General features: G+C 34.2%; 1 protein-coding gene across 6 annotated transcripts in view; it reads right to left on the bottom strand.

The window, feature by feature from the left end:
• Positions 1 to 1,410: 1,410 nt before the first annotated feature.
• Positions 1,411 to 12,164, bottom strand: part of KRIT1 (KRIT1, ankyrin repeat containing) — a 39,433-nt gene continuing 28,679 nt past the window's right edge. For all 6 annotated transcript variants that reach the window (XM_027540197.1, XM_027540198.1, XM_027540200.1 and 3 more), the window contains 5 exons: positions 9,286 to 9,452; positions 8,577 to 8,664; positions 7,908 to 8,114; positions 2,216 to 2,332; positions 1,411 to 1,896 (listed from right to left, as the gene is read on the bottom strand). In XM_027540197.1, the coding sequence (XP_027395998.1) occupies positions 1,828 to 1,896; positions 2,216 to 2,332; positions 7,908 to 8,114; positions 8,577 to 8,664; positions 9,286 to 9,452 (648 nt within the window). In that variant the 3' untranslated portion in view covers positions 1,411 to 1,827. The remainder of the gene's footprint in view (positions 1,897 to 2,215; positions 2,333 to 7,907; positions 8,115 to 8,576; positions 8,665 to 9,285; positions 9,453 to 12,164) is intronic.

Raw genomic sequence — 12,164 nt, 5'->3', positions numbered from 1 at the left:
TATTAATCTGGATAGGTGGGTTAGCATATTCAGTACTAAGGAACTGGAATTTAACTTTACACGCAGTGAGGAGGGTTTTCAGAGGGTAATGAAATAACTGGATCTATGAGACAGGTGTGGAGAAACAGGTGGGCAGAATATAGACTCTGAGTTGGGAAGCCAGGGGAAGATGTTACAATGAGCCCAGGAACAGATGGCAAGGACTTGAACTATGGTGGTTGCAGTGCAAACACAGGCAGGGAACAGGAAGGACTCACAGGACATTTGACAGAACTTGGTAAGAGGAATGTGTAGGATGATTAAAGGCAGAAAAGCTATAGAACACTCCCAAATTTCCAGGCTAAGCAGCCACATGCAGTCTGATGCCATTAATCAGACAATACAAGCATTAAGAAGAGAATGGGGCAGGAGATGGAACAAACTGCTTCCAGCTATGATGAAATAGATGTTCCTTGTGTAAACCACTGACGGGGAGCTGGAATAGCAAGAAATTAAGATCAAGAACTCAGAAGAAAGGCTGAGGCTAGAGTTTTAGGTCTGGGAGTCAAGAGTATTTGGTAATAACTGAGGCCACTGAAATGGATGAAACTGAGCAGAGCACTGTCTATGTAGTCAAAAATGCTTAGCATCGAGTTAAAGATAAATCAGGGTTTCTCATTTAATTTACTGAACCACATAATCTTAATAAAGCTCAGCAGACCACCGTTAAACATACACAGAAGTCAATCTGAAGAGTAGATGATGATATGAAAAAATTATCTGCAATGTGTGGGCTAATTTTAAATGTGACTGTTGAATCTCTGAACTGTCTCTGAATTGAATACAACAATTCTTGGAATTGGAAAGACTAATTTCTAGAAAACTTGGAAAGCCTGATTTCAATATTAAATAGCAGATTAATCAAGTTAGCTACTCATATGACATCAGTGCTTCCCTAAAGAAAACCACCAGATATTTGGTGATCTACTTCCTACAATGTAAAGGCAATATTACACCATTGTGCCAACTCATAAAAATACAGCATGTTCTTAATAAATCAAACAACTAATACCAGAGACTGTCCCTTAGTCTATGTGTCCATGTGTGTATGTGTTTGTGTGCCAGGAAGTTTGTATAATTTACTTAACTTTAATAATACAAATTCATTTCTGGGTCTGGAATTGCATCAACAGAAAACAAACTAAAACTTAAGAAAAAATTCACAGGCCCTGCTATTTTGAAGACAGTGAATGAACCTGTCTAGAATGAGTCCCTGAAATCCTTGTTTTTAAGAGGTACTCAGATAATTATGATGCAGGAGTTTCAATAACTGTAATAGTTTGAGATATACTAGCTTATTTTAACTAAGTATCTTAACATGTGAAAAATGTTCAAAGATTACAAAAACACATTTTAAGTAATAGTGTTATATATGCTTTAAGTAGAAAACATTTTCTTTATTCAGATGTTGACTTTCTGTATATTTTGAAATGACACACACATAAAGATATAGCAAACCTGTATTTTTAATTTCATCATATTCCCCTCTAAATTCTTTATCATTTACCAAAAATAACTTTTTTAAAGCTTACTGTTTTGTCTAATGTTATACAGACTATCAATCTACACATTTTTGTGTGTTTCTCTTAAAAATTAACTTATAAGGATATTATATAAAACTAATTGGTATATCACACACCAAACATGAGTACAGATTCTGTACAATGTAATAGTATATATATATATTACAAGAGACTAAATGCCTTGTTAAAAGTAAGGTTAAGAAATCTTTCATGGAAAAAATCTACATCACAAAATGTGGTGGCTTGAGTATCAGCTGGTTTCCTCTCACGAATTTCTTTCCATGGGCATTAACTGTCCATTTAGCTTCATCAGCAGTTTTACCACAAGGCCGGCCTACAAAGGAAAATACATGTCAACAATAAATTTGAAACATATAAAAATGTGTAAATGACATACACGGCAGTAGACACAGTGTTCTCTATTTGAAAAGGAATTTTTCATTGTTATAAGAGTGCAATAAATTATTCAGCTAAGTTTCTTGCTTTGTTTAGGAAAGACCTGCCTTTTTACCTTGGTCTTAAATAATATTAATTTCACGTTAGAAGTTTTACTTGAAGTAAAATGGACTGTCATTTTTTAAGAAAGAAATAATTTTACTAATACAGTAGAGTTTATTACTATCATGTATATCAAGAACTGATTAGGTACTTACCTGTTTTGTATGTACTATAAAGCTCATTTTATTTTCCATGCTATGGATCTGAAAACATGAATCAGCATCTCCCAATTGCCACATAAAGCAACCATATTTAAGACTGATGAGTAAAGCCTGCAACATAATTGGAAATCATTAATATTGAAATATTTATTAAAAACAACACCTATCTTCTCTTACTATCTACACTTATCTAGTCAGGTCTAAACAGAACGGTTCACTTGGTAACTTGACATAGCCTGCAGCACAGAGCCACAGCAGACTTCTTGAGCAATGATACTCTTTTTATCAGAATGACAAAATTATTTGAAGATGCCCATTCTGTGCTATGTATGTATATTTATGCACACACACACATTCAGCCATGAGAAATAAGGATATCCTGTCTTTTGCAACAACACGGATGGAACTGGAGGACCTTAAGCTAAAGAAAGACAAATACCATAGGATGATACCACTTAATATGTGCAATCTAAAAAAGCCAAACTCATAGAAACAGAGAGTAGAATGGTGGTTATATCAGGGACTGGCGGGTGGGGGGAATTGAGATGTTGGTCAAAGTAGTACAAACTTTCAGTAATGAATTAAGTTCTGGGAATCTAATGTGGGGCATGGTGCTTATAGTTAGCAATACTGTACTATATGTTTGAAAGTTGCTAAGAGAGTAGATCTTAAATGTTTTCACCAGAAAACATAAATTATAATTATGTGATGTGATAGAGGTGTGGCTAATGCTATAGTGGTAACCATTTTGAAATAGGTTAAGTATAACAAATCAACACACTGTATGTGCATTTTAAACTTACCCAATGATGGGAAAACAAAGATGCCCGTTCTATCAGTGGTTTTCAAGAAAATTAAGTGTACTAAAAGTTTACTTTCTGCAGGTTAAAAACAATTCCTTTTACTATATTCAGTACCTTTTGAATATTCATACAGTACTTTCAGATCTGAAATTTATTTAATGTGGTAAAATTGGTGACTTAGGCAATTTCGTATCACTGAAAATAAGTACACTGTTATATTTATAGTAAGTGAAAGAAAGTGGAAGTCACAGCTGTGACTGACTCTGAGACCCCATGGACTATACAGTCCATGAAATTCTCCAGGCCAGAATACTGGAGTGGGTAGCCTTTCCCTTTTCCAGGAGATGTTCCCAACCCAGAGATCAAACCCAGGTCTCCTGCATTGTAGGCAGATTCTTTACCATCTGAGCCATGGGGGAAGCCCATATTTATAGTAAATATCAGCATTATTTTAAAAATCAATAATATATCCTTCATATATTCAACAGAACTATTTAAAAAACAATGACAGTACCTTGTACCTACATGTTCTAAATAATGGTATATTTAAATAGGAATCCAATATATTTGATTATTTAAAAAATAATTATCTCCTAGTAATAACTTGTATTTTCTTACCCTAAAAATAAATATATTCTTTGCATACATATATAAAAGAAAATGTTCATGCCATCCTTTAAAATAAGTATATTTAGAAACATTACCTCTCCAGGACTAGCAGTTCTTAACATAATGACTGTAAATAATAAACAAAGGATATGCCAGAAAGATTATGATTTAGGGCATTTTGAAAGTGAGGTTCTGTAAGTGAAACATAATGTAATTAATTTACATGTGTATACCATGTCTAATGGGAAAATAATAACATTTTGCTTACAAATAACTATACTTATAAAATATAACATATGGGTAGGATCTGCTAAGATAGCTATTTACACAAAGTACACACTGAAACAGAGTTTTAAATGCAAATAAAGATATTTTTTCAGATGAAGGTGTTTACTCCATTTAAGCAAGTCTGTCATATTTACCATATAGACACCTTAGGTCTTGCTCAATCTAAGACAACTGACGACAAGCTGACTGTTCTCATCTTTATGGTTTGAAAATCTTAGAGCTTTTATAGTGCCATAAATTTACCTGTAGCTTACAGAGCACGCAGGTAATGATTATGTGGCGAGAAAACATTATTATCCTTGGTTTCAATCACCCCTGTATATACCCAATGACAGCATTTCTATTTCTAGAAAAAGCAGATTCTTAATAATCCTATTATCATCCTCTGCCTGCTACTGCTCTCTCACTCAATTCCTGGAACAGAATATTATTCATAGGATGAAATGTTATAAGATATTACTGAACCATCATTTGAATACTATATAAAGCTTTTTACTGTTGCCTAAATTTGGAATGCTACCAAAAGTCAAACATAATACACAGTTTAGAGAAAAGGCTCAGTGTTACGCCCATGGCATCACCACCAGATCAGTGAAGAAGAATTTGCAGATATTGATATAAAATGCTCTAAAATTGCAGAGGAAAAATTTCTTGAAATGACAAGGGGAATTTGTTTCATTTCCTTTAACAAACAGTACAATAGGGAATAAAAAAGTAGTTATAAGCTAATAAGAAACAGTTTATATTTTGTATGAATAAAATAGTCTAAATAGAAAATGATAAGCAAATGACTCAAAAACAAGCCAATATCAAAGACTTCAAAAAGTCACGTTCCAAGTGAATTACTGAAGCCAGTCCCTCTTCTGCATATGTCCCTGCACTGTCTTTCTCTCCATTCACAGGCATATCTAATAGTATGGTAACATAACTGCTGCCATAACAATGATTCTGAGTTATCATGAAACTACCACTGGGATATTTTCAGAAGTTATGTGATTACATAAATAAGACTTAAATGATGAAAATAAAAATTAGGTTTACAGTGAAATTTCCTAATCTAAAATGCCTTTTTACATAAGCTTCGCTTCAGTTCAGTTCAGTCGCTCAGTCGTGTCCAACTCTTTGCGACCCCGTGAACTGCAGCACGCCAGGCCTCCCTGTCCATCACCAACTCCCAGAGTGCATGCAAACCCATGTCCATACAGTCGGTGATGCCATCCAACCATCTCATCCTCTGTCATCCCCTTCTCCTCCTGCCCTCAATCTTTCCCAGCCATCAGGGTCTTTTCCAATGAGTCAGCTCTTCACATGAGGTGGCCAAAGTATTGGAGTTTCCGCTTCAGCATCAGTCCTTCCAATGAATATTCACGACTGATTTCCTTTAGGATGGACTGGTTGGATCTCCTTGCGGTCCCAGGGACTCTCAAGAGTCTTCTCCAACACCACAGTTCAAAAGATCAATTCTTCAGCGCTCAGCTTTCTTCACAGTCCAACTCTCACATCCATACATGACTACTGGAAAAACCATAGCCTTGACTAGACGGACCTTTGTCGGCAAAGTAATGTCTCTGCTTTTGAATATGCTATCTAGTTTGGTCATAACTTTCCTTCCAAGGAGTAAGCGTCTTTTAATTTCATGGCTGCAGTCACCATCTACAGTGATTTTGGAGCCCCCAAAAATAAAGTCAGCCATTGTTTCCACTGTTTCCCCATCTATTTCCCATGAAGTGATGGGACCAGATGCCATGATCTTCATTTTCTGAATGTTGAGCTTTACGCCAACTTTTTCACTCTCCTCTTTCACTTTCATCAAGAGGCTCTTTAGTTCTTCACTTTCTGCCATCAGGGTGGTGTCATCTGCATATCTGAGGATTAACATTTCTCCCGGCAATCTTGATTCCAGCTTGTGCTTCTTCCAGCCTAGCATTTCTCATGATGTACTCTGCATATAAGTTAAATAAGCAAGGTGACAATATACAGCCTTGATGAACTCCTTTTCCTATTTGGAACCAGTCTGTTGTTCCACGTCCAGTTCTAACTGCGGCTTCCTGACCTGTATACAGATTTCTCAGGAGGCAGGTCAGGTGGTCCAGTATTTCCATCACTTGGAAGAATTTTCCACAGTTTATTGTGATCTACACAAAGGCTTTGTCATAGTCAATAAAGCAGAAATAGATCTTTTTCTGGAACTCTCTTGCTTTTTCCATGATCCAGTGGATGTTGGCAATTTGATCTCTGGTTCCTCTGCCTTTTCTAAAACAGCTTGAACATCTGGAAGTTCACGGTTCACGTATTACTGAAGCCTGGCTTGGAGAATTTTGAGCATTACTAGCGTGTGAGATGAGTGCAATTGTGCAGTAGTCTGAGCATTCTTTGGCATTGCCTTTCTTTGGGATTGGAAAGAAAACTGACCTTTTCCAGTCCTGTGGCCACTGTTGAGTTTTCCAAATTTGCTGGCATATTGAGTGCAGCACTTTCATAGCATCATCTTTGGATTTGAAATAGCTCAACTGGAATTCCATCACCTCCACCAGACCAAGATGGTGGAATAGAAAAGCTCTCAAGTGTTCTAACAGGTATTCACAGTCCAATCCATACTTCATCCTGCCCCCAAATATGTTCTTGTAATTAATTCAAATTTTCAAAATGAACCACTTGTTTCAGATATTTTACTTCCTTTTAAAATTTGTATCTTTTTCATTTATATCTAATTTTTAAATAATACAATCACAGTTAAATTTTTTTTAAGTTGCAAAATGCTATAAAGTGAAATGTCTCCCTTCTACTCCTATGCCCAGTTACACAGTTTCCCTTCTCCAAAGGCTTTAAGAAACTTTTTATCCATACAGAAGCACCACAACACATATTTATATAAATCTAGTTTTCACTTGCCCACATTTTTTGAGGTATAACGGACATATGACATTATATTAGTTTCAGGTATACAGCATGATTCAGTATGTGTATATACTGCAAATATTGTTAACATTCATCACCATACACAGTTAACACATTTTTTTGTTGTAATGAGGAATTTTAAGATTCATCTCTCAGCAACTTTCAAATATGCAATACAGCATCATTAACTAAGCTCTATACTACATCCCATGACGTATTTTACAGCTCAGAGTTTCTATCTTTTGACCCCCGTTACCTATTTTGCCCATTTCCCAACTCTCTGCCTTTGGCAACCACCAGTCTGTTCTTATTTCTATAAGCTTCTTTGTTTTTTTAAGATTTCACCATACACAAATGAGATCATATGGCATTTATCTTTGTCTGACTTACTTCACTTAGCATAATGGCCTCAAGGTCCATCCATATTATTGCAAATGGCAAGACTTCATTCTTTCTAATGGCCAAATAATAATATTCCATTGTGTGTGTGTGTGTGTGTGTGTGTGTGTGTGTGTGTATAACCTTCATACTCATGCCTTACATACACAGGGATGACTCTCTGAGTACTGGGGCTTGCCTTTGTAAATATCTATCCTGTGCAAAAAGCTGCTCCATACGTAGGAATTCCCCCCAACAATCCTGTAAGAACATAACACACACACACACACACACACATTTTCTCTAGCCATCTGTCCACTGATAACACTTAAGTTGTTTATCTTGGCCACTGTAAGTAATGTTTCAATGAAAAGGGATGTGCGTGTATCTTTCTGTGTTAGTGTTTTTGTTTTCTTCAGTTAACTACCCATTACCACCCATTTTTACATGAATGATAGCATATTACATATGGTTCAGAACCAAATATATCTTAGGGATCATTCTACACAAAAATATTCTTCATTCTTTTGTATGGCTGCAAGGTATTTCAATGTAGAAATGTACTACAATTCCCTATTGGTAATAATTTGTTTTCAACCCCCATCCTCTGCTATTATAAATGAAATTGTTCATGTAGCCTACTACTGTTATTTTAAATATTATATATATAGTGTGACTGGTCAAAAACAGCTGAAAAGATAAAAATCTACCTTAGTTTCCATGTTGAGGAGATGAAGTCCTTTTATATTCACACCTACATACACAGGGATGACTTTATGATTACTGGGGCTTGCCTTTGTAAATATCTGTCCTGTGAAAAAAGCAGCTCCATATGTAGGAATTTCCCAACAGTTCTGTAAGAACATGCGCTGTAGGTGATGCATTTCTTTACTGACACCTTCACTTGTACTAAGATTCTAAAAACAAAGTAAAATAAGGAGATGTGAAAGGAGAATGTACCTTTAACAATCCAAACAGGTCAACTAAACAGTCTCTAAAATCAAGGCTAACCCAAAGAATAACATGTGTGACATTATCCCAAGGGCACTTTTTCTTCTGAGATCTATTAAAAAATAAAAATCAAGGTCTAAAAATAATGCTTATTTATTACATTTTAAGTGCATGGATAAAGACAGTATATTATTTCGTATTTTTAAAAAATCTCTAGCACTTACCACAGTACCAGCATATAGAAGGTAGTCAGTAAAAAATTCTATATTGTTAAAAATAAAGTATCTTGCTACTTTTTCTTTCAGATATGTGAACTATAACTTTTTTATTTCAGGAATATAAATTTAATGTACCTATGTTTAAAACATTAATAATATTGACAAAATGTCAACTAGGCTATGTCTTTTTATTTCTATTTAACAGCTTACCTTGTATTCATGAAGTATTCGGTTTGTCCAGTGAGGTGCCTTACTTTTCAACTTGGTAATAGGTACAATAGATTTGAGATTTTCTTCACTGTAAGCAAATATGCCAACATTTTAAAAATAAATTATCTTTAGTAGCTAAAGTAATATAATCATCTAGATATAAATGGTTTTAAATGATTTTTGAGCTGAAAAATACTATACTTAAAATATCAGAGAACTTGACATTTTAAGCAAGAAGTCAAGATCCCAACATTGTTCAGTCTAGAGAAATGTTTCTTCTTTCAGTAAGCACAAAATATTTTTGAATACTGAAAACTACAATAAACAAACTTTAGATGTGCTAAACTTCAATGTTTTTTCACAACATGAAACATGAACTAGTTTTTGGGTGGGATTCTGAAATGTGTCTGCCTTATAACATTTTTTTTTTTTTACTACTTATCTAAGGTTTTAGTGAACTTATTTAAACATACAGTAAAGAAAGACAAGTATAAAGCATATCACACTATATTCAAATATAAGAAAAATAACCTTGGAGAGAATATAACTTAAAAGAATGCATTACTATAGATTTTCTTCTCATTCCATGCCTTATGTTATTTAATTCCAAACCAGTGTCTAAATAGTTCTTAATAACATATTTCTAAACTTCCTTGGTAAACTGAATCTTGGGCACAGCACAAGACCATGAATTATATTAAATACTTACTTTAGGAAACCTTGTTTGTGTTTCTTACTCTCGTAATTTCCATAAACTATCTGCAACAGTAGACTTGCCAATGTTATCAGTTTAGCATCAGGAGCTGTATAAAAGCCCTTCAATAAATTATATCTGGCTTCATCAAAGAGAATAAGAATAGCTAGTGGGTCTTCAATCTTAAAGGAGAAAATACAGTATGGTTATTAGGCCACAATTTCCTGTTATAAATGTACAACTTGTCACTCACATGAAAAAGCAAAAGCTATGTAACTGCATATAAATAAGCTGGTTTTGCTTTAGAGCAGAGGTTGACAAGTCTTTTCTATTAAAGACCAGACAGTATTATTTTAAGCTTTGTGAGTCATAAAGTCTCTAATAGAGTGACTCAACTCTTCTAGTTTAGCACAAAAGCAGCTGTAGACAATACATCTACAAATGTCAGAGTTCTACTAAAACTTTTTATACTGATTCTGAAATTTGAGTTTCATGAAATGTTCACATGACATGAAATATTAATTCTTCTGAATTTTTCAGCCATTAATAGCTTATAGGATATACAAAAATAGGCAACAGTTCAGATATGGTAATAGACCAGTTTGCTAACCTCTGATTCAAGTCCAGTAAAATTATGGATATGAGTGTGAGTAATTTCTAGTTAAATTTTACTTAAATTTACTTAAATTTTACTTTAATTTTACTTAAATTCTTTATATTCCTCAAACATCCTTCTAAATTTTATGCTTCACACAACATAGTAGTGAACCACAAAGAAGATGAAAGAAGTATTGTCCATTCCCAGAAGGATACATGAAGTTTGAAAAGAGCTTAACAGTTTTTATTTGATAAATAACATGAAAGGAGAGCATACTTTAAGTTTTAAAAACTAAAGTTTCCCTTAATCTGATAAGATTAAAAAAGACTGAAAAATGCTACCCCACAGAATACATTTATACCTGGAATAATATGATCACCAATGACAGAGATTCTAAATAAATACTTGAGTATTTCCATATATGATTCAAAATGACCCAGATTCCTTACAGTAAAAAGTTTTGTTGTCTTGCTAACTAAAATAACACTCCACACAATATTTAAAAAATTGAATCAGAATTTCATGGAGGAAAAAAGATAAGGGGATTGCTCTTGATTAAAAGAAGCAAAGAGGTAACAAATACAAAGCATGAAGGTTGACTAGCTTCTTCAGTTGAGTGTTTTAAGAGACTGAGAAACGGCGGTGGGGGGGGGTGGAATTTAAATATGGGTCTGATATTAGATATTATTGTGGAAATACTAATTTTATTAGGTTGACAGTGGTACTGTAGTATGTACAGTACATCCTTGTTCTTATAAGATGATGTTAAAATATTTAAGGATGAAGTGCCATGATGCCTGCAACTCAATTTTAAATGGTTTACAAAGAAAAGAGAGGAAAGGTGAAGCAAATATAGTAAAATGTTAACAATTAGTGAATTTAATGAATGGTATATGGTATGAATTTTATTACTTTTTCAACTTTCCTATGGGTTTTTAATTTCTGAAACTAAATGTTGGGAAAAAGTGAAAGAAAATATTTTTCTAGTTAGTAAAAACCGACTTAGTGAATTTGAAGAATTTGAGTAGAGAATAGTTATAATTCCTAATAGTGTATTCAGGGAGTATTAGTCAACAACTGTTCTTTTTAAATGAAAGTAGGCTCTTGTTATCCTAAAAGAATAATTCTAACCAAAACAATGCAATTCTTCTATTTTTCAGATGGTAAAAACAGGAATTTCTCAATTACACAGGAGTGAAAGAATGTACCCACTTAACCAGATGATGATATTCTGACTCACTGTAAGTATTCACTAAACCTTGCTTCTTTTTCAGTTGAACCTACTTTACCTAAGTGGTAGTATAAAATGCAATTAATTTAATGTCCAAGTACTATCATTATTATTACTCTTTCTCTACCAGCCAACTTTGAAAATATTTAAGTGAAGAAGGAAAACAGGCTGAGTATACTTAGATTACTTGCAGATTTCATAGATCTATCACATTTTGTTTAATAAAAGTTGCCACTTTACCTATGTTTTAAGTGTAGAATTTAGTGGCATTCATTACATTCATAATGCTGTGAACCATCACCACTATTTTCACATGTCAACATCCAAACAGAAATTCTGTAACCAGTAAGTCCTCACTCTCTGCACATCACACCTGTGCTAATCTCTAACATACTGTTTATGAATTTACCTGTTCTAGATATTTATTTAATGTAAGTAAAATCAAACACTTTTTCCTTTTGTGTCTGGCTTATTTCACCTAACATATTTTCAAGGTCCATCCATGTTATGACATGTTTCAGAACTTCATTCCTTTCTATGGATGAATAAGAATCCATTGTATGTATATACCACATTTTCTTTATCCATTGATCTGTTGATGAACACTCAGCTTGTGTCCACCTTTTTGGTTATTATAAATATTGCTGATAAGAATGTTGGAATACAGATATTTGAGCTCTTGTTTTCTTTAGGTATGCACCTAGGAGTGGAATTGCTGAATCAAATAGTAATTCTATGTTTAGTGTTTTTAAGAACTATTCCACTGTTTTCCACAGAGGCCACACCATTTTATATTACCATCTACAGCATACAAAGGTTCTATTTTCTCTACTTCCTCAACCCTCAATATCTTCCTTTATAAACTGCTATTATTACAGCCACCCTTGTAGGTGTGGTGGAGAAGGCAATGGCACCCCACTCCAGTACTCTTGCCTGCAAAATCCCCTGGACGGAGAAGCCTGGTAGGCTGTAGTCCATGGGGTTGCAAAGAGTCGGACACGACTGAGCGACTTCACTTTCACTTTTCACTTTCCTGCATTGGAGAAGGAAATGGCAACCCACTCC

The sequence above is a fragment of the Bos indicus x Bos taurus genome, chromosome 4 (assembly GCF_003369695.1).
Source record: "Bos indicus x Bos taurus breed Angus x Brahman F1 hybrid chromosome 4, Bos_hybrid_MaternalHap_v2.0, whole genome shotgun sequence".
In the NCBI taxonomy this organism is placed as follows: Eukaryota; Metazoa; Chordata; class Mammalia; order Artiodactyla; family Bovidae; genus Bos; species Bos indicus x Bos taurus.
Note: the sequence above shows the minus strand (reverse complement) of the source record. Positions and strands in the feature narration are given on the sequence as shown.